The following is a 20950-nucleotide window of genomic DNA, read 5'->3' on the forward strand; positions in this document are numbered from 1 at the left end:
GTCCTAACTATTCGAAATTATCCCTTTACTCGTCTTAATCGTTGGCGCAGATCTCGACCCGAACGCGCCCCCCATTCCTCCCCAGCCACCAGTCAAGGGTCTTTCCTCCTACGATTTCCCGTACAACACTGACACCGTCGACGGATCAGGTGAGTGACGAAGATGGAGGTGTTCTCTGGTTTTTCCTATAACCGCCGCCTTAAAGCCTTACTAAAAAGTTAGGAACATATCTATACTTTAGTAACTTTTTAAATATTTTTCCATAAAAAGTACTTAAAATTTAAATTTAAGAAGTAACAATCTGATTATTTAAAAAAGATATAAAATTAAATACCATAAGCCAAGTTAACACACCATAAAAGTTGGTTAGTGGATTAAGTTTAGTAAGCTGATAGCTAAAACCATAGCCAGGACCTTTTAATATCCTTTACTATCGCTTTCCTAGCCAGTGTCATTCGTTGACCTTTGCTAAAAGCATTTTTACTACCGCAACGACGGGTAATTTCCGCAATTGGTGCAATTTCGCTTTGAAGGCGCGCCGTGCCTCAGTTGACCAAATTAATCGATATCTCCAATGAGAATGCCGGCCACGCGGACGGGCCTGACCTGCTTAGCTCACCTGGCCATAGCACTGAACCACCACCCACCTGTCCGCCTCGTCGGGTGGTGGAACCGCTGCTGTTGTTCGTTTTTGTTTTTGTTGCCGCTTCAGCTGTGGGGTGGCTCACCTTGCCGGCCTGCAGTTCGTTTGCGTTGCCATGGCCAAGACGATGCCGTCAACAAAACAAACTCGGGAACATACCTGTCGCGGCCGTTAGTCAGTTTCACTTTTCCGTGCCAAAAAAACGTGTCTTTCGGGTTGCGCTCGGAATAATTCCCAATTAAATGTCTTATGCAACTGCGGCAATATGATCCATCAAACCCTGGCGCCCCATCGCAGCCAATCGTCCAGTTATTCAAAGAGCAAGGCGGTCCACTGGCGGCAGAAGTTGCATCGCAGCTGCAATGACTTGGAGTTGGAGGATGAACGATTTCCGCAATCGCAAAGCTTGTGGCGCAGCCCGGAGATTAATGAAAATCCCTGGCAAAGACCACAAAGCAGTGGAGCTGACAGCAATATCCGTAACTCCAGCAACGTCACAGTCAGTGGGAGCAGCAATAACAATGGTTGCGATATACCAAATTGTGGAAAAATCCTTTGGATACATCGCCGAGGATATGATTACGAAAGATCTGCACCCCTGAGGCCACCTTCCCCCTCGAACTATCAGGGTGTTCCAGGTGCAGCAGGCTACCACGTGGTCGGTCTGCCCCACACGCCACAGCCCAGCCAAAGACAGGCCTATCTGGCCAATCAACGTGCCATTGGAGCTTCCATGCCACTAATTCTTTGGCAGCAGCAACAGCAATTGCAGCAACAGCAGCAACGACATCAGCAGCTTTTGCAACAGCAGCAGCAGCAAAAATATCTAAGGCTGCAACATCAGTTACCAAGCAGTTAGTATTATTATTAGGATATGTTTGGGTCCATTTAGAATGTTAAGGCTGTGAAGAATTAATTTTCCCAAGATAAGAAACACTTTTGGGCTACTTTCAAAATATTTTTTAGTAATTTTAAAACTTTTTGAACTAATAACCCAACCACTAATTTCGTTTTGATAGACCCCCAGTGAGATAAAAGAAAGTCAAGCGATCGATTGAACCCCCTTTTTTCGGCTCCCACCTTTCGAACCATTCGCTTTGCACTTTCTCATTTGACTAAGCGACCTTCCTGTTTTGCACTTTCTCACGGTTTTTCTTTTGCAAAAAGGTAAAAACTCGTTATCACCTGGCTCGCCTCAGATTGCTGAAGAGAGTGGCTAAAAGAGAGTCCAGCTTTGGGCCCAGCTCTATGCTCACATCCCAATCCCAAAGTTGTTGATAAAAGCTTGAAGCTGTATCAGTAGATGCGAGGAAAAGCTTTTATTTTACTATGATCAAGATGAAGAAAAAACTGTGGGAAGTTTTGTAGATTTGATTAAAGAAGATTAAAAAGTCATTGCGATATGATTTAAATTTAGAGAACGATAAGATCAATATTTTAGATAATTATCCAAAGAATGTGAGTTTGTGTTATGTTTCGTAAGCTAATTCTTCAGGTCTTGCAGAATCTTTTTGAAAAAAAAGATAACTAGACGTGTTTGAAAATAAGAGTGGTTTTATTTTTAAAAAGTTTTGAAAATGTTTGAGACATCCCCTGGTAATCCGTTTCCGAGATCGAATGTTTTTCTCTGTCATTCAGTTCGTCATAAAGAGAGCATTATTTAACCGCTTCGAGCCACTGTGCCGCCAATAAGCAATTCACACACCCCACTGTTCCCCCACCACCAACAACAATAACAACAATTAAACGTGAGGCGGCGCCGCCAGAAAAAAAAAACGGAACTTGTAGTAATACGAATGCCGCTATCTCTGGGGAATTACTCACCCGGCAGAGAGTCGAAATCTCTTTGACGTCGTCGTCGCGAAGCTTCGTCTTCTGGTCTTCCCTCTCTCTCTCATCTCTCCTTCACCTATCTCCCTCTCTTTTTTCTCCATATTGCTTAGCCGCCTTGGGGCCCCCATTCAATTTCGATTTCGGTTTCAGTTGAGCGCAACGCGTGCTACGGTAAAGTCGGCTATTATAGCCTCTCTCTTTCTACACCCCTTCTGCCCTTCTCTTTCTCTGGCTCAAGTGAAGCGCGAAGCGTTGTTTTGTTGTTGTTCGCCGATTCTCCTCAGCTTTATCAGAAAATTGCCATAGCCTTCGATTTCGATTCTGATTCTGATTGATTGTTGTGACTAATGTGTGCTCACCGAAGAAAACAGTAAAGAAAACCGTTTAAAAACTTAATTGAGCGTGAAAATGCAAGGAAAAGCCTTGAAAAGTCTAAGTGTAGCTGTGTGTGTTTGTGTCTCAGAGAAAGATGAATATAGGCAACGCTTTCCATACAGGGAGAAAAACTAATAAACAAAGTGTTCTTAATAGGGCATTAACAGGCAAGCCCTGTTTTCACTATTCATCTTAATGATCAAAGTTTCAAGTTTCCGGGAAAATATTCTAGACTTCAGCTTATAAACTTATATGTAGCTCATCATGAAGAAACATATCTTAAAGATACTTTAATTGACCTCAACATTTTATGATTACGTCCAACAATTTATGATAATAGTTATAACTAAAGCTAAAAAGGAATGTGCTAGAAATAGAGTTTACCTTGATAGTCTTTATAAAAGAAAAGATAACACTATCAAATTGATAGCCCTACGAATTTTTTCCCTGTGCAAGCAGCACTTTCAAACGCTGGCGAAAATATGCCGCAGCGAATCAGTGAAAGTGAAAATCCCAATCCCCCGAGTGTCAATTAAACCTCTTTTTCATTTCTTCACTCGGCGTAAACAGCACGTACAAAGCTGTTGTTAATTGTTGTTGTTCGAAGACAAAGCTTTGCGACTCATGGTTTATTTGCCGTGAAAATATTTGTGCAGCTGCCATGACAGCCCCAACCACCGCCAACCACTTCCATCTACCCCCCAACCTTTCGAGGTTTTCCCCTTGAGATTTTTCCTGAAATCAGGTCAATAGATGTTGAAGTTATATATTCCCATCTTAATCAGTTGACCAGCTGCTGCGCAATTCCGCCATGCATCAGGCATCAATTGAACCGAATGGAATCCGGGGCACTTTAGAACGATAAGTAACTCCGAGAGATTCGCATGCTAATAAGAAACAGTCTTATCTTGAGGTCAGTTGGCTTAGCAAAGCTCTAAATAGCTGGGAGTTGAGTTATAGTTCCCTCCCTTAAAGCCCAATTATCCGATTGTTAAGCTAACGAGCATTAACTTCAATTGCAGTGCTCATTCTCCGTTTGAGAGAGCTGCTTAATTCAATTTGAGATTGTGGAATGCCACTTTACACTGGTCGATGGGGTTGGGGGTGGCGGTGGAGTGGTGTCTCATGTGGTGGCTGTTTATTTGCCTACCAATTGGCAGACAGATATGTACGCCGCACCCGACTCTCAGATAAGCCAGTGTTTCGTAACAGAAGCGTTAGCAATAACGACGATTTGCGGTTAGATCGCCTTACGACTCAGAGACAACAACGCTGGCGACAACAGTTTGTTATTTCTAGGGTAAATATCAAGTACACTAAAGGAAAAGGGATTATTAATCTTAAGTTAAATGTCAAAGAGTGCTTGAAGATACAAAATAACTCAAGTTACTATAGATTGAAAGATTACCTAAGAGAACCAACACAGCCAAAAACGCATCGCTTAAGCTTGAGCCTGAAAACCCCATCTTGCCGCTTTGTACATCTCATCTGAACAGAGTCTCCCAATCGTTACTATGCCACAGACGTGAACATCCACTTCAAGACCCCGATCAGGCATGAACAGCGCCAGAACGTGCCGGAGGAGGAACTAGCCATTCGCCAAGCGGAGCATATGCAGAAGCTATACCACGAAGAGCGCCGCCGCAAGTATCTACAGGAGCTGCAGGACATGAACTCGCGCCGCCACACGGACAACTTTACGCCGTCGCAGAAGTCGCCTATCGCCCTCAATCGTTACGATGACTTCCCCACGGACGTGACCCTCAAGTCGCTGGTGGGACCCAAGACGGTGGCCCGGGCTCTCTTTAACTTCCAAGGACAGAGCTCAAAGTATGTACTTATAATTATATTTGGGAAGCTGATTAACAGGACCTTTTCAGGGAACTATCCTTCCGAAAGGGCGACACCATCTACATCAGGAGGCAAATCGATGCCAATTGGTATGAGGGCGAGCACAATGCCATGATTGGACTGCTTCCAGCCAGTTATGTTGAGGTTAGATATATACTTTCATAATAATTATAAACTAAAATCTTTAACATAAACATAATTATTCATAAAGAAAATATTTTTGAGACACTCAGCCAACCATTTCCTGTTATGCTTTGTAAATGAGTGTTCATGTTCTTCATGAATATGGTTATTCGTTTTTCCCAGAAAGCCTAACACATAAATGATTCAAGTTTTGTTTTCTATTTTCTATGACAATTCTATTAAAGAAAAAATGAGTAATTTTCTTCTCATGTTAGGATCTGACTCCTTCCATCAGCACAAACTCTTCTATATCATAAATTAACATATCGCTTATACCAATTCCAGATCGTCAGTCGAGATGGCGCCCGTACCCCATCGAAACGGCCATCGGAGGGTCAGGCCCGTGCCAAATACAACTTCCAAGCCCAATCCGGAATCGAGCTCTCCTTGAACAAGGGCGAATTGGTTACTCTGACACGCCGAGTGGATGGAAACTGGTTCGAGGGCAAGATTGCCAACAGGAAGGGCATCTTCCCATGCTCTTACGTGGAGGTGAGTTTATAAAGCTAACGAAATCCAAATCAATTTTGTAACTAACCCTGTTTCTTACGAAAGGTACTAACTGATATTGGTGCTGAGGATATTGCGGCCAGGACAACGACCGTGATCACCACACAGAGCACCACTAATCTGCGGCCCAATCTCGATGTGCTGCGCACAAACATCAACAATGAGTTCAATACGCTCACACAAAATGGAGCCCAGCCACCGAATGGAATCCTCAAGGAAACGCGGACACTACACAAGACGGACGCCCTCCACGTGGACACCAGTTCCGAGCCATTGGCGTAAGTTATCTAAATGGCAACTGATCCTTTTCAAAAATGGTTAATCTGAAAAATAATTTAGTTACCGCGCCCTGTACAAGTACCGGCCCCAGAACTCCGACGAACTGGAACTGCTCGAGGGAGATGTGGTCCATGTGCTAGAGAAGTGCGACGACGGATGGTTCGTGGGCACCTCACAGAGGACCGGCTGCTTCGGCACATTCCCCGGCAACTACGTGGAACGGGCCTAGAGGAGATCGATCGATCGATATGATCCTGACCCCGGATCAACGTTCGTCTCTAATCTTAATGAATTTGTAGTCTAATATGAGGAGGAATCAGCGTGGCCGGGGCGAAGGCAGTTCTATTATTAATTCTGACTTGGTTTTACTGGATTATTTTATGTTGTTGTTGAATAATTCTTATCCCGCTAATTCTGCTGCTTTCGTTTTGCCGTAATTTAAAGCTATTTATTTATTTTTAAACAGATCATTAATTATATCAATGTTGGAATTACGTTTATTTATGAGATGCAAATATTAACCAGAAGTTGTCCCCTCCACCTCTCCCCACTCCGACACCCCCCGTTCACTCAAACACACACAGACACACACACACCAAATATCGAAGGACCTAAATTAAGATCATACATATATATACTTTGTCGTTTACCTACTAATTTTAACTAGTCACAGCTAATTTCCAAAAAAAAGAAAATCAATTACAAAAAAAGATGAAGTGGAGACCGTTGAACTAAAGTGCCTTAAAGTTGAAATTTAAATGACTATAAAATTACAAAAAAAAATATTTTAAAAATGTACGAAGATCCCTTGTTGAGTCGGCAAAGTGGATAATTATTATTGATAATTATTAATATTATTTATGATGATATTGTCGAGTCCAAACCAACAAAAACCATTTTAAAATCATTACAAAAAGCGTTTATTACACAGACACTGTTGCAAGCGTATTTAGTAAATAAAGAAGAAACTAAAAAACAATGAGGATTGTTTGTTGTTTATTGGATTTGAAGGGGAATTGAATATGTAATTCATTACAACAATCTAATGAGTACTTAGAGTCACTCTCTTTAAACAAACCAAATTACAACCATTTATAAGCAAATATCGCATAAATGCACTGATTAACTTTCAAATATAAAATCGATATATTCTTGCTTTGCATTTGATTCATTTTAAGGGTCCAAGGCTAACCTTTCCTTTTTAATAAATACTATTTATGACTAACATTAGTTTAACAGTACCTCTTGGAACTCATCCTCCACCAGCCAGCGATCACGTTTCTGCCAATTTACGCTTTCGCTCCTGTTTCAGCTCTCGTTTCACCGCTCGCTGCTCCAATTCTTCTGTATATTCGGCGTACATGGCTAGCAAGGCAGGGTAGAGCTTATGGTAATGCTGCAGATCCTCAAGAGTCACTTCCATGTTGTCAAAGGCTATAGCCACCCGTTGCATATCTTCGTCACTGGGTAATCGCGGGCATTTGGCGTAACGCTGCGAAAAGTGGGTGAGAATCGTGTGACGAGCGTTCATATTACGACCCTGCTGAATAGCCTGCGAAACGGTGCTGTGCGTCTTCAATCGCGCCTCCTCTTCCAGATCGTCTTCCATTGTAGCCTCGTGGATAAGAACAGTAGAGTCACGACCCAAATCAATCAAATCCTGACAGGGCATTGTGTCACCGCTGTAAGTTATCTTTACAGGCTCCTCTTTGTGCTTAGCTGCCAGAGTAAGGCTTATTCCGAAGGAGTTGGGGCAATGCCTTACCAGGCAGGTGGATATGGATGCGATTCCTAGGGGATCAACTTTCTCGCCGGTGAGGGGACTAGCCAGCAGGTCACCGTTTCCGACTAGAGTATAGGCATCCTCAATAGTTTCTATTTGCCGATTGTAAAACTCTAGCCAGGGTTCTATTTGACGAGGAGCCAATAGAATGAGTGGATCTGCTTTGGGTTCCAGTTGCCTCCTTTCTCGGAGCAGACCCATCAATCCTATGTGGTGATCGGCGTGCAAATGTGACACATAAATCGCCTGCAGCTGTCGAAGAATCTGCTGCCCCTGGTCACGCCCATAGAGTCGAACAATCTGGCCGTAAGTACCCTCTCCACAGTCCAACAACACATAGGCATCAAGTGCCGTCTTCAAAAGAATTGAACTTACGTTGCGCGTCTTATTAGGAATGCAGGAGCCAGTGCCCAGGAAAATGATCTTCGGGAAGCTCTCGGCTGCGTTGTCAGGGAAACTATAATCTTCTTTGTATTTGGCCAAGAGTTCTAGAAATCCAGGCACAGCATGGGTCTCCTTAACGTACTCTTCGGGCGTGAGCTTGGACTCCAGAGTGCGATCCAGACCTTCGGAAGAGCATTGAAGTTATAATAATGAAAAAATATAATTGATAAAAAAGTACTTACCCTTTCTTGGCCTCAAGTGAAAGCTTGTCATGGCTACCACACCCTGTTGATCGTCATCGTCGGCTTTTGTTTTCTCTTTTTCGTCATTATCGGTTTCGTCCAGCTTCGTTTTCTTAAGGTTGACACTTAAACTCTGACTCTGGCAAGGTAACTGCTCGCCCAGGAGTGGAAACACCTGTGGAGCTAGTTGATGCAATTGGTGTTGGATGCGATGGGCAGCAGCATATCCAGAAAACTGGTTAAGGGGAGAGCTTAAATAGATGTGCTGGGTACCAGGCGAAAAGTTCTCTTTGACGAAATCTTTGTACTCTTGTATTAAGGTCATGTTGTAAGGCGTAAAGTGAACCACCAGGGCCACTTCAGTGAGCTTCTCTTCGCCCAATTTCTTGAGCCTTTTGCTGTGTGCCAACAATCCAGGTAAATAATCCTCAGTGGGCACATCCAGAAAAACAAATGAGAGAGCAGTTTCACTGGCCTCAGTAACGTCAGCTGATCGGACCACTTTCCCATCGGGTAAGGTAATATCCTTTCCATTCTTAAGCTGCCCAAGAAGAGGTCCTGGCGGCACGCCCTGCTCCACACATTTTACCAGATTTAAGGCACCAGCACGAGGTTTCAGTTGACAAATGTAGTTTATCACAATTTTCTCTGGATCTTGTGAGCTAATCAACGGCAGATAGTCTACCTTTAGGATGGAATCCTCAAAACAGGCGCCCTCTGAGCAATCTATTGGACGAACTTGCAGGTTCTTCAGCACCACAAAGCGTCGCATAGATTGCAACATAGCACCAAGATGTGGTGGCCCGTGAAGACCCAGATCTCGTACTCCGGCATCCTGAATGGTTAGTGTTAGACCAGGCAATCCTCCACAGGATGCCCATGTGTTTTGTGTAAGAAAGATCTGCTCCAACCGAGAGAGCCGCGTTTTGTGCTCATGAGCCAATCTCTGGGTTCCCTCGCCACAGTTAAACAAATAACGCGCCTGATCCGTAAACAAATAAACAGCAGCAGGTGCTCCATTGGCTCCGGAGCCCAAGACTTGCAGATTCACAGTTCCAGGCACTACGGAGGCTAGCTTTTTCTTTAGTACGTTGGGTTCCCGCTCATAGCGAGGCCCTGTTAAGGGATCTTTGGCCGAAGCAATTGTGGCCGCCATCGCATTACTCGTCGTGAGCGTTCGCAGAGTTCTAATGATTGGCGACCCCGCTGATTTCACTAAATACATTCGTATTTCGTCGACGTCTATAATGATTGGTTGGTTAACTTTAATTGACGGGGAGCGCTGGGAATTTCATCGAAATCATTCACGTAAATTTCATCAGCAGCCGCAACGTGTGTCTTGCCTTCGAACAGCTGTTGCTATTAGTGATGGCCCTGCGGCTGCGATATATCGAAGACACATTTTCAACCAATTTAAATTAATATATTAACATTAATGTCCCTTCTGTTTAATATTATTTAATGTAGAATTAAAGTAAACATATTTTTTAGCATTCAATCTAAACATATAAGACGTTTAATTTAAATTGATTTGTTTTATAGTGTGTGCACACTCAAACTGTTCACCAACACTGAGATCGTGGTATTTTCGACGTGCACCTGTACGGTCTCATTTATGCCCACGTGCGTTTTGTTTGGCCTCTGCCGGCGTTAAATTAAAACGATATTTTCAAAAATTCTAAGGATTCCCCAGAGCCTAAGATATCAACTACTGAGACACCATGGTATTCTTCACATGCAACATCTGTGGCGAGTCGGCAAAGAAGCCGGCGGTGGAGAAACACTACCAGACACGCTGTCGTGGCAAAGACATAAATGTGTCCTGCATGGACTGCCTGAAGGACTTTTACGGACAGGAGTACGTAGCACACACTAAATGCATCTCGGAGGCCCAGAAGTATGCCAGCCAAAGTCAGGGATTTGCAACCAAGGAACCGCGGAACAAGAATGCCCAAAAGCAAGAGAGCTGGATGGACATTATACGAGCGATTCTCGATAACAGCGAATACAAACTATCTTCGGATGTAAGATCAGCTTTCGTGAAACTCCAAAGCGTCGACAATGTTCCACGGAAGAAGGCCAAATTCGAAAACTTTGTGGGCAATTGCATGAGGATGCCTCACCGGCAGGCCAGTCAAGTATGGGACATCCTCGAGAAGGAGCTGAACAAAATGAAAGATGCAAAACAGGCGGAGCTGGCCAGGATCAAGGCAGAAAAGGTGGCGGCACTGCAAAAGCAGCAGAAGGAGGATGCCGAGGAGGAGGAGGCACCGCCCAAAAAGAAATCAAAACTGGAGCCAACCGAGGATGCGGCTACCGAGGAGTCCGCCAATGGTGTCTCCAGCGACTTTGATTGGCCTGCCCAGCTTACCAAGATTGTCACCAAGCAACCCGATGGTATTTTCCTTGAAAAACTACGCAAGAAATTGCTTAAGAAGTATGCCAAGCATCTCTCCGTCGAAGATTTGAGCGAAAAGCAGGCCAAGAAGTTCCAAAAACGCTTCGATAAGCAACTCAAGCTCGCCGACTCACTGCAGGTCGATGGTGATCTGGTCAAGGTCGCTAGCTAGTTAAGCATTTAAGCTTTAGTCATAATTAATTTATAGCGAAGGACAATAAAAGTGTAAGCTGCAAGTGCTCTTTGTTTTAATCCAAGTTTAGAACTTGTACTTTAGGTACTGCATACATTGCTTCAGATGATTGCGGGTCTCCTCGCACTGGGCTGTTTGATGGAACCGCTTGGCGGGACAGTGGAGGATCATCTCATTGGCCACGCACTCGAGAACCAAGCCGGGGTATGGATGACAGCCGTGCTGGGAGAGGCGTTTGCCCAGCTGCTTGACTCCCTTGTGCGGCAAAAGGGCGAGCGCTAGAATAGGCAGTCATGTTAGCTCTAGCATTTTTTCCTGGAATTTGTACGCACCATGTCTATCGCACTTCACGTAGGTGTCATAGAGAAGCTTCACATCCTCATCGTGGACCAGATCGTTTTCCAAATGTTCTCTTACCTCCACCAAGTTCAGTGAACGGCGATCCCTGCCTAAGAACTCTGTATTGTTGAAACTGCACTCTGCGGTGCACTGATTAAACAATTAGTTGGATATTTGTTGATCCTCCTCAACTAAACTCACAAACATATACGTCTGCTCCTCCTCATCCGTCTCATACTGAATCTTTTCGTGCCATTTCATTTGGCAGTCGGTGAATTGCGAACTTTCGTCGTGCAAGTCGCAGCAGAAATCGTGCTGCGAAGAAGAGTTTTCATTTACTTATTAACATGGAGTTGTAAGTTGTTAGATTTACATGTCCTACTCATAGATGCTGATCTCCTTACCATTGTATCAACAGCATTCAGTTCGCAATCCTCGTCAAGATCCAGTGTAATGACTCTACCCATTACCCAAACGGTCAGGGAGAGCAGAAGAAATGCTTTTAGTTCTTCGGGCCACATTATGCGCAATGCCATGGGCAGCTCAATCCATAAGTCAGGGGCTTTTATAACTGAGTAATCGCTTCGAAAGTTTAATTTTGCATAACATTTGATGGCTTTTAATTTTGGGCTTAATTTACGTTTATAATTATACCACCCGAAATTGGCTGAACCGTCTGTCCGTCGTCGTCGCCGTCGTCATTGTTCCGCTCCAGTTCCTGGAACGCACTGCAGTTCCATTAGCCCGCTGCACTCGAAGATAAATGATGAAAAGGCGCAGGCATCCATCACCGATCAAGCGGCGCAATATCCAAATATAGCAAAAATTACCCAGAGCCCTAAGCCACGCACTTTCTTTTGGTCTTCTGGTCGGCTGAAGATGATGTCTAGCAAATGCATGCGGAAGCATTCCCTATCCATATCCCGATTCCAATTCCATTCCCACACCCATTCCGCTGTGTTCAGCTGCAACTAATTAACCGAGAAATACATCATAAATAGTCCAACTGCTGCCGTTCCCCCATCCACCGTCATTGGTTCCAGTTGCATCTTGGGTTCCAGTTCCTACACCTCCTCCTACTCCTTCTCCTCCCCCTACCAGCCAGCACCCGATCATCATCAGTCAGGGCGCAGACGTTACGTCGCTGCCTCAGAAGTTTACCATTTGTTTATTTTCGACTCGCACACACCCCGCCTTAGGAAAGGGAGTGTAGTGGAGCAGAGATGTCTGGATTTGGATATAAATTTCAAATAATTTAAATATGCAAAAAATATGTTAACAAATTTTTAAACTTAGTTTTTTTTGTGTTCGACTTTAAAGTGTATAAAAATGGATTTTTTAGTTTCTCCAAACACAGACATTTTTTAAGTGTTCAATAAAAATAAAAAAAAAAATATTTGTTGTTTGCTTAAAATTTTATAGCAAAATCCAACTTGGCACCACTGCTGAAAAAGTCTTGGAATGGGGACTAGACTTGAGGTATGGGTGTGGATATGCGTGTGGACTTGGTTGTGTCTGTAGGGAAGGTATCCGCTCCTCCCTTCCTGTACGGCGCTTCATGGTGGCATGCTTTAGGGAATTTTGGGGGGCAAGAGCAATAGAGCGGCACGTGCCCGCCTCAAGTTCAGTTCCCTGGAATTAGAACGCCCGAAACTAGTAAGTTGCATCAGTTAGTATTAGGAAAGCCAGGCCTACATTTCAGCGTCTAGAAAATAGATTCTAATAAGAGAGGTGACCATATGTTTACAGACCACTAACCCTTGTATTAAAAAATAAATTCTTTAGAAGAATGTATAGAATGTAAGTCATATTTTGGTTTTATAGAATTCCCTATTAACAAGTCTTCTGGTATATTATTTTCGAGCAGCATGAATCCGAATATTACCAGTTTTTCCGAATTAATTAGAATTTTTCCCAGTTTACATATGCCACTATTTTAGTGATTACTAACTATTATTATTTATTATTTTATCCCTTCAGTAATTAAGTAACCATCGCTTGTTGATGGTAAACATCAATAAAGAATTGTCATAATCAAAAAGCATTTGGCTTTGACTGCAGTTTGTGGATCCTATTCGGCGGCCTCCAGGGAAACTCTCGCTTTCCGGCACTCACCACAGACACACACACACACACCATCTAGCAGTTTACACACACAGATACTCGAGTGTAACGGACGGATGAGCACCGAGTCGAGGAGAATCCACTGAGGAGACGATGGCCAATCAGTCGAGAATCTGTTGGCAAGGCGTGCGGTTCGTTCGGTTCTTCTTGCTCCCGTGCTCAGGAAGCAAAAGAAAAGCAAGAAGAAAATTATAAAATCAAAAAGCAGAGGAGCTGGGCCGCCACTTGGAGCGACAGTTCCAAAAAACTGTCAAACTATACACACGCCATACACCTCTCTATAGATACACGTCGAATAGATAGTGCCACATTTTATTTATAAACCGCCTATATTTTTGGATCAAACTTGAGGCGAAAGCAAAAGTGTTTTGAGGAATTCAGTTTTGTGTCTAGTGTGAAAATGCCTCTGGCAAAATTGTGAAATCCTCGCGTGTCAAAGTCAAAAAAATAAATACATATATATATATAATCCAGAAAGGAGCTATAATATCCCGCCATAATGCCGAATATCGGCAGTAAATTTATCGTGTGCCTGCTACTAAGCTCGTTGATCCTGGTCAACGGTCAGTTCGAGCACTATCTGGATAGTTTCAGATCCTCGGATTTCTACGAGTTCCCCGAAGGTTCCTTGGGCAGCATTCAGTATTTGCCCAAGGGCAATGACGAGACGCTCGAACTGAAACTGGAGCAGCCCATTCACTTCTATGGGGAGCAGTACGAACAGATATTTGTGAGTAATATACCCCCCTTTAATAAATCCAGAGTTCGATTCGGCTACAAAGTATCTCGCAGATTGTGCACTGAATGAATTTTTGCAGCTAGCTGGGTGATAACGAGATGATAAGCTCGACTCGAGTCGATAAGAGTCAATCAATATGCAAATACAAAGCGGTTCAATAGTTTCTAGACTACTTACAATTTTGTTTTCTATTTCTGTGTGTGGGCACTGCTTTGTTGTGTCCCGTGTATTTATAGGCGACATTAATTTTCGGCAAAACATGACAGGTCGTCGTCGTCGGACATCGATTTCCCAATCCTCATGCTACAATCCGCAGCCACTTGAGGGTGGTCCAAGACCAACCAAAAACCCAACCCATTGATGTCGCTTTGCCGCCTTGGCCAAGTGCCAGTTGCCAGAGTTCTGAGCATCCAAGTATCTGAGTGGTTTCGGCACTTGGCAGCCAAAGTTATGAGTTCTCCGAATTGAGAGTCTTCTGCGAGTGTCGCCTATTTTTGAACGCTTTTTTTTTAATCTGCTCTGCATTTTGTTAGTTAATTAACTAAATTTATGTGTCTGACGTAGAGAAATAGCACGCGGCATAGAATCGGAACGGGCCGGAATGGGCACTTTGGCCATAGAAATCCATAAATTTTATTGAAATTCCTTGACGGAATGGTCGAAAAGATCACAGAAGCCTATCGCCAGCTCCAAAGCTCTTGGGTCAAATTGGTGTCGAAACCATAACGCTGGCATATAAATAGATTCGTCAATCCACAATAGCGTGTGAATAACCCCAGTCCAGTTATAGAACATACTACATTTTTTAGCTCCGATGAGTTTTTTCGTAAGAAAATGCAGAATTCTCAAGAAATTCTGGAGTGACATATGACAGATAAGAATGCAAATACTTGTTTTCTATGTTCTTCATTGAATACAAACAATAATATATATAAATTTAAGTATAAACATAGATTTATCAGATAAATTTAGATATATATGTTGCAGTTTTTATTTAATAAACAATCTGGAATAATTCAAGTGTTCAAAAGGGGGCATGCAGCAAAGAAGTATTTGATGTTTGCTTTCCCAACCTCAATTTGGCATCTAGTGCGGCTCGGGCATTATCCATGTGGAGTTAGGAATCCGTACAAATCACCTGCCAAGCTGCCGGAATTTCAAGACATGCGGTGTTCTCCCGCCGAGACGAATGGACCCCGTGGTGCCAGACACCAGTGGCATGATTTATGTTGCGGCCTATCGGCAACCCACAAGAAAGGCATTTCTCGAACACCTGTGCTCCAATTCCTGGTTGTTTATTCAGGTTGCGCCTGTTGCATCGCTGGAGATGCATCTAATTTTAGATGCATAGTTTGGCGGATGTCGGCCGAGGACTCAATTAGGAGGCGCAGTAGAATTTCACTTAATATCTATGTATCTCGAGGGCATATCCCTTCGTCAGATCATTTGCCGCCTTGTTAATGGTTTGTTGTTGTTTTGTTTCCGCCAGAAGAATGCCCATTAGGAGTTAAGTGGCCCGTTAGCACTTCACGGGGCGCACTAATTGCCACGCCATATGGAGGCTAAGTATTTCCACTTCAAACGATCCGAACTATAACTTCCTTGTTCCCATACACGTAGAAAAATGTATATCTTAAAGCCTTGAATTTTTCTCACAATTGGATTCTCAATTTCCCAGATCAACACCAATGGTATCCTGACTTTCAACTCGGAGTTCCCTGAGTACCTGAACCAGCCCTTTCCGCTGGAATATGCTTCGATAGCAGCCTTTTACTCAAATGTGGATACCTCGTTCAGCGATGAGGGCACATCGATCTCTCTGTTTGAGACCAAGGATCAAAATATCCTTGACAAAGCATCTAGTTTGGTGGCTTACGCCTTCGATAATCATTCGAAATTTTTGGCAAGTCAATTGATCGTGGCCACATGGAACAAAGTTGGTTACTTTGACTCCAAGACGGACCGTCTGAACACCTTCCAGGTGGCACTGATTGCCAACGAAGATCAGACCTTTGTGCAGTTCATATACCCGAACGGCGGTCTTAACTGGCTCCAGGGTGAGACAGCTGGATTAGGTCTGCCCGACATTCGCGCCCAGGCAGGATTCGTGGCTGAAGATGGACGATACTTCACATTGAACGGTTCGGGATCAGCAAATGTAAGTATATTGGCTGCTCTTTTATCTTCAGTAGCTTTAACAGAAAGTAACTTTCACATTTTCAGGCCCGTTTTCTGAGCGAGAGCACTAACCTGGGCGTTCCCGGAGTCTGGTTGTTCGATGTTGCTCCTATTGACCCTGAACAGAACGTGAGGAGTCCCGACAATTACGAATCCCGTACGGAGTCACCTGCCTTGGCCCAGAGTTGCCAGGCCAATGCCCATCAGTGCCACGAAAAAGCCGACTGTTTTGACAAGTCCGAAGGATATTGCTGCGTCTGCGAGTCCGGATTCTATGGCAATGGAAAGTCTTGTCTGGCCAATGATCAACCCATCCGAGTGACAGGAACTCTGAGCGGAGAGCTGAACAAGCAGCCCGTGAATGAGGAAGCCAAGCTGCAGTCGTATGTGGTGACCAGCGAAGGTCGTACATACACCACCATCAATCCTCTAGGCCCTGAAGTGGGCGCCCAACTTCGATTGGCCCTTCCACTGTTGACCACTGTGCCATGGTTGTTCGCCAAGTCGGTGGGTGGAGTGCCCAATGGATACCAACTGACCGGTGGTGTCTACACCCATGTATCTCGTTTGCAATTCGATTCTGGAGAGAGTCTTCATGTGAATCAGACATTTGAGGGTCTCAACTACTGGGATCAGCTGTCCGTGAAGATCGAGCTTTATGGTGAAGTTCCCAACGTGCCAGCTGATTCCGTCCTACTTCTCCCAGACTATGTGGAGGAGTATACTTTCGAAAGGCCTGGAGAACTTAAGTCTGTGCAGTTGCTAAACCTTAATGTTGAGGGAGAACAGCGGGTGCTTGGACTTCAGGTAAGTTCAATAACTTGTTTCTTGAAAGGATGATTCCTATTTGTATGTATTGCAGGTGGAGCAAAGGATTTTGTTCAACAACTGCCTGCGGGATGATGAGCCGGATCCGAGTGCCACCAAAGTGGTGCAGAAGATCTCCAAGGTGGCTCTGGACTATGTGGATCGTGACCAGGCTCTGCGAATTGGAGCCATGAGCAAGGTAGGCGTTACCGCCGAGTCAAACGCCTGCAATGATGGTACCGCCAACTGTGTGGAATTTTCCGTGTGCGTACCTTATGAGGACACGTATAGGTGCGATTGCTACAATGGTTATGCGGCTCAGTTGGATGAGCGTGGCGTAGAGGTCTGCCTAGATATCGACGAGTGTGCAGCGGGTACTCATGTCTGCGATGAGAACGCTATCTGTGTTAACATGGAGGGCGGATTCAACTGTTACTGTACAGAAGGTTTCGAGGGCAATGGCTACCGTTGCCTAGCCAACAGCACTGCTGACAATATTGAATATCCACCAGCGGTTGTGGTGCAAGATGAAACTACCAATCCCAATCCTTATCCGGGACAAGATCAGGATCAGAATCAGGAGCACGAACAGGAGCGCGATCAGGAGCGGGAAAGGGAAGAGGAACTGGAAAGGGAACGCGAACGACAGCGGCAAGCTGAGCAGGACCGAGAACGCGAGCAATACCCGCATCCGGAATATCCTGGGGAGCAGGTTTCACAACAGCCAGACGAGTGTTACGTAAGTAAACTAAAAAAATTTAAAAGTTAAAAAAGGCAGTCCGGCTTTTTGTCATTTTATAATTTGTACGCTTAAAAGTATGCTAGGTATTTTGTTTTTCATAGTTTGTTTTTTAACCATCATAATTATAATTTTTGTCCAGCGCTGCTCAAAGGATGCTGACTGCTACAAAGGACGCTGCACCTGCCACGAAGGATTCGATGGTGACGGTTATAGCTGCACAAACATCTGTGCAAACGGCGAAGTTTGGGAGAACGGAAGTTGCGAGCCTTTGATTCTTGAGAGGCACGATGTAGCGCCAATGTGCGATGCTTTAGGCGAATGCCAATGCCCCTATGGATACGAATTAGCCGAGAATGGCCAGCACTGCACCTACGTCCAAGAGTATGATCCGGAAAGGAATTCTGATCTGAGTAAGAATGTTTTAAAAATAATAGTCTATGTTTATAAAATATCTTTAACGATCTTTATACCTGACAGTTCCTTGTGATGTGGATGAAAACTGTCATATCAATGCCACCTGTAATTGGTTTGGCCACGAACTTCGTCACATTTGCACCTGCCAGCCTGGATTCCGAGGTGATGGATACAACTGCGAGCCAATTAGCGACGAGTCCTGTGCAATCGTAAGTTGGCTGCATAGGCTTTAACCTCTCAAATCTCTATTGAAGAAACTATGGCACTTTTTTAGAGACCCGAGATTTGCGACGTTCATGCCGACTGCATTTTTAACGAGCCCTTGGGCCGATCGGAATGCCAGTGCCTCGCTGGCTATGAAGGCGACGGCTTCCGCTGTCAATTGGCGGACGAGTGCCAATCCGCCGAACAATGTGGTGATAATGCCATCTGCGACGATGGCGTGTGCCGCTGCAAGCCGGACTTCGAGCGGGACGTTAGTGACCATTGTGTACCGGTGGGCCGATGCGGCAGCGTCTTCTGTGGATTAAATGCTATCTGCAAGTTGGACTCTGTGCAGGGCGTTCCGTTTTGCGATTGCGTCGAAGGATACCAGGGTGACGCCATAACAGGATGCACCAGTAAACCTCTATCCTGCCACGTCCTTAATAACTGCGGCATCCATGCAACCTGCGAGCCCACAGAGTAAGTGCCTTATAATCTGTATTCCAGCTTTCTCTATTACTTAAATTGTTGATAAGCTAGTTCAAGGTCCCCATTCTAACAGATTATCCTAACAAGTTACTAATTTAAATGTTTTTCCTTTTTTTTCAGGGATCCGGCTAACTACGAGTGCCAGTGCATTGCTGGATTCAACGGCGATGGATACGTGTGCATTGAGGAGCAAAACTGCTTAAACAACCCAACGCTGTGCGACATGAATGCAAAGTGCCATTCAACCAACTCAGGACTGGTCTGCGTCTGCAATCAAGGTAAGCTCCTGCTTATTACCGATTGATAGGTGGCCTTAATCCCGGAATCATTGTGGTCGGCTTGGACGCTCTTCAGGGCCACCTCTCCGCTGTTCGCATGGGGCGCACGAGTTAAAGAAACAAAATCCAAAAATCGACAAAGCCAGAACTACATTGAAGTAGCCATTGTTGCGATCCCAGGTCAGCGGATGCATAAAGAATTCGCGCATGGACTGAAAGTGTGTAGGGCGCTTACCCGGCTCATCGGCAATCCTCGGGCTAAAGTTTTGCCGATTAAAGGAGCGGCATTTCATTTTAAGTTTACCGACAGTTCGGGGCCACATCTTTGTCAGCAGCTTTTGCGTGTGAAGCATACCTTTATTAAACAAAGGAGATATATTAGTTGCCAAAAAATGCTATTAAAGGGGTAACTTACCGACTTAGCAAGAAACGGAAAATTTAGATGTTAAGATTTAGTTAGACAAAACGAAGGCCTAGGAAAGAATTATAAAGCTGAGAGTGCTACGTATGACACTGAGTTTCAAATTCCTATCTTTTTCAGGTTTCTATGGTAATGGATCTCTGTGCCATGAGCGCCAGCAGCACGACTCCGACTTCCTGATAGTTAGCCAAGGCGTTATGATCGCTCGGGTTCCACTTAATGGTCGCAATGTGCGACCCATTTCAGTGGCCCAGATGGCCATTGGTCTGGACAAGGATTGTGTCGAAGGTCGAGTCTACTGGGGTGATATTTCTACCAAGAAGATCGTAAGCGCCAAGTACGACGGCTCTGATCTGCGTACATTCATCGATACTGGTAGGATCAAAATGTATTTGCCAGAAAGCAACTTCTAAACTGTTTGTTCTCTGTAGATATCATTTCTCCTGAGGGCATTGCCATTGATGTGATCTCACGTCGACTTTACTGGGCAGATTCAGCAAAGGACACCATTGAGGTGGCCAGCCTGGACGATTCCTCGTTGCGGACAGTGATCATTAATAAGCAGCTGGTTAACCCACGTGGCATAGCTGTGGATGCCTACAGAGAGTAAGTTCTCTGCATATCCTTAAACATTTTAAAACATTTTCTAATGTATCTTTTTTCTCTGACAGAAAACTATACTGGTCAGATTGGGACCGCTCATCGCCCAAGATCGAGACTTCTAACTTGGATGGAACTGGTCGCGAGCTTTTGCTGGGTAAGGATTCTGTAACCCTGCCCAACTCTCTGGTGGTGCTCGATAACTCCGGTGAGGTGTGCTACGCGGATGCGGGTACCAAGAAGGTGGAGTGCATTGACCCACAGAATCGCCAGATTCGTACAATCTCCAACGAGTTGTCCTATCCCTTCGGTATCACCTTTACCCACGATCAGTTCTACTGGACGGATTGGACCACGTAAGTCTAAGGATCTTCTTCTTTGGAGATTTTACTTAATGATATATCTTTAATATTAGCAAAAAAGTGGAGATTGTCGACAGCATGGGAACGCGACAGCAGCCCATTCAGCCGCCCTTCTTCGGCAGCCACAAGATGTACGGCATGACGGTCGTAGAGCAGAACTGCCCGCAATACCAAAGTGCTTGCCAGATCAACAACGGTGGATGCACGGACTCACGGATCTGCCTAGTGAATCGACAGGCTCCGTCCGGCAAGAGCTGCAAGTGCACCAGCGCCTCCACAGAATGCACTGTGCCAGCGCCTGGCAACTAAGTCTATGTTTAATGCAAACTGAAATTATTTTTCGATACGTATACAATCAAACAGAAAAAGCAAGTTAACCAAAGCGTAACGTAAGGGTATCGAGGTAAACTAAACTAAATTTAATTAACTAACTAGGAGTGCCTGTGTGCCATTTCAAAGAACAACAATTAATAAAGAGAAACAAGCCTTAGACAGAATTTAATTGCTTACCCTTAGAAAATATCATCGATAATCATAAATGCTAATCAATTATTTCCAACTATAGTTTGAGTTTATTGT

At 44.4% G+C, this 20950-nt stretch overlaps 6 protein-coding genes across 36 annotated transcripts in view; 3 read left to right on the top strand and 3 right to left on the bottom strand.

The window, feature by feature from the left end:
* The window catches only part of LOC108106523 (sorbin and SH3 domain-containing protein 1), a 38754-nt gene extending 32101 nt beyond the window's left edge, over positions 1–6653 (top strand). For 13 of the 31 annotated variants that reach the window (XM_041819890.1, XM_041819867.1, XM_041819891.1 and 10 more), the window contains 6 exons: positions 51–149; positions 4375–4681; positions 4732–4846; positions 5171–5377; positions 5441–5673; positions 5735–6653. In XM_041819890.1, coding sequence (XP_041675824.1) covers positions 51–149; positions 4375–4681; positions 4732–4846; positions 5171–5377; positions 5441–5673; positions 5735–5903 — 1130 coding nt within the window. In that variant the 3' untranslated portion in view covers positions 5904–6653. Of the gene's footprint in view, positions 1–50; positions 150–893; positions 1498–4347; positions 4682–4731; positions 4847–5170; positions 5378–5440; positions 5674–5734 lie in introns of those variants that run through there. The other 18 variants (XM_041819869.1, XM_041819866.1, XM_041819868.1 and 15 more) reach the window with 5 other exon arrangements.
* On the bottom strand, positions 6654–9427 carry LOC108106525 (ribonuclease Z, mitochondrial). The gene is made up of 2 exons (XM_017213651.1): positions 8084–9427; positions 6654–8023 (listed from the first exon to the last, which is right to left on the bottom strand). Exons 1-2 carry the CDS (start codon positions 9306–9308, stop codon positions 6948–6950), a joined length of 2301 nt encoding a protein of 766 aa, XP_017069140.1. The 5' UTR covers positions 9309–9427; the 3' UTR covers positions 6654–6947.
* A 250-nt stretch (positions 9428–9677) lies between these two features.
* LOC108106262 (cell growth-regulating nucleolar protein) lies at positions 9678–10717 on the top strand. Its single transcript, XM_017213228.2, has one exon. The coding sequence runs from the start codon at positions 9805–9807 to the stop codon at positions 10651–10653; it is 849 nt and encodes a 282-aa protein (XP_017068717.1). The 5' UTR covers positions 9678–9804; the 3' UTR covers positions 10654–10717.
* LOC108106263 lies at positions 10650–12140 on the bottom strand. Its single transcript, XM_017213229.1, has 4 exons — positions 11418–12140; positions 11215–11328; positions 11007–11163; positions 10650–10952 (listed from the first exon to the last, which is right to left on the bottom strand). Exons 1-4 carry the CDS (start codon positions 11547–11549, stop codon positions 10741–10743), a joined length of 615 nt encoding a protein of 204 aa, XP_017068718.1. The 5' UTR covers positions 11550–12140; the 3' UTR covers positions 10650–10740.
* Positions 12141–13231: 1091 nt separating this feature from the next.
* Positions 13232–20868, top strand: LOC108106476 (nidogen). Its single transcript, XM_017213554.2, has 12 exons — positions 13232–13867; positions 15555–16034; positions 16100–16861; positions 16917–17600; positions 17743–18013; positions 18081–18226; positions 18292–18701; positions 18831–18988; positions 19530–19784; positions 19841–20015; positions 20081–20365; positions 20425–20868. Exons 1-12 carry the CDS (start codon positions 13637–13639, stop codon positions 20678–20680), a joined length of 4113 nt encoding a protein of 1370 aa, XP_017069043.1. The 5' UTR covers positions 13232–13636; the 3' UTR covers positions 20681–20868.
* On the bottom strand, positions 18996–19498 carry LOC108106481. The gene is made up of 2 exons (XM_017213559.1): positions 19404–19498; positions 18996–19343 (listed from the first exon to the last, which is right to left on the bottom strand). The coding sequence occupies exon 2, from the start codon at positions 19339–19341 to the stop codon at positions 19036–19038; it is 306 nt and encodes a 101-aa protein (XP_017069048.1). The 5' UTR covers positions 19342–19343; positions 19404–19498; the 3' UTR covers positions 18996–19035.
* Positions 20869–20950: the final 82 nt, after the last annotated feature.

The sequence above is a fragment of the Drosophila eugracilis genome, unplaced genomic scaffold (assembly GCF_018153835.1).
Source record: "Drosophila eugracilis isolate 14026-0451.02 unplaced genomic scaffold, ASM1815383v1 contig_1765, whole genome shotgun sequence".
Taxonomy (NCBI): Eukaryota; Metazoa; Arthropoda; class Insecta; order Diptera; family Drosophilidae; genus Drosophila; species Drosophila eugracilis.

What these genes read in the sequence shown, in the direction of transcription:
- LOC108106525 (XM_017213651.1), bottom strand. Translation starts at nt 9,308, where the DNA reads ATGTATTTAGTGAAATCAGCGGGGTCGCCAATCATTAGAACTCTGCGA. An exon ending in TCACTTGAGGCCAAGAAAGG is followed by an intron (nt 8,024 to 8,083) that starts GTAAGTACTTTT and finishes GCTCTTCCGAAG; the next exon opens with GTCTGGATCGCACTCTGGAG.
- LOC108106476 (XM_017213554.2), top strand. Translation starts at nt 13,637, where the DNA reads ATGCCGAATATCGGCAGTAAATTTATCGTGTGCCTGCTACTAAGCTCG. An exon ending in GGAAAGGAATTCTGATCTGA is followed by an intron (nt 18,014 to 18,080) that starts GTAAGAATGTTT and finishes TATACCTGACAG; the next exon opens with TTCCTTGTGATGTGGATGAA. An exon ending in GCGACGAGTCCTGTGCAATC is followed by an intron (nt 18,227 to 18,291) that starts GTAAGTTGGCTG and finishes GCACTTTTTTAG; the next exon opens with AGACCCGAGATTTGCGACGT.
- LOC108106481 (XM_017213559.1), bottom strand. Translation starts at nt 19,341, where the DNA reads ATGCTTCACACGCAAAAGCTGCTGACAAAGATGTGGCCCCGAACTGTC.
- LOC108106263 (XM_017213229.1), bottom strand. Translation starts at nt 11,549, where the DNA reads ATGGCATTGCGCATAATGTGGCCCGAAGAACTAAAAGCATTTCTTCTG. An exon ending in TGAATGCTGTTGATACAATG is followed by an intron (nt 11,329 to 11,417) that starts GTAAGGAGATCA and finishes TCTTCTTCGCAG; the next exon opens with CACGATTTCTGCTGCGACTT. An exon ending in AGGAGCAGACGTATATGTTT is followed by an intron (nt 11,164 to 11,214) that starts GTGAGTTTAGTT and finishes TTGTTTAATCAG; the next exon opens with TGCACCGCAGAGTGCAGTTT.
- LOC108106262 (XM_017213228.2), top strand. Translation starts at nt 9,805, where the DNA reads ATGGTATTCTTCACATGCAACATCTGTGGCGAGTCGGCAAAGAAGCCG.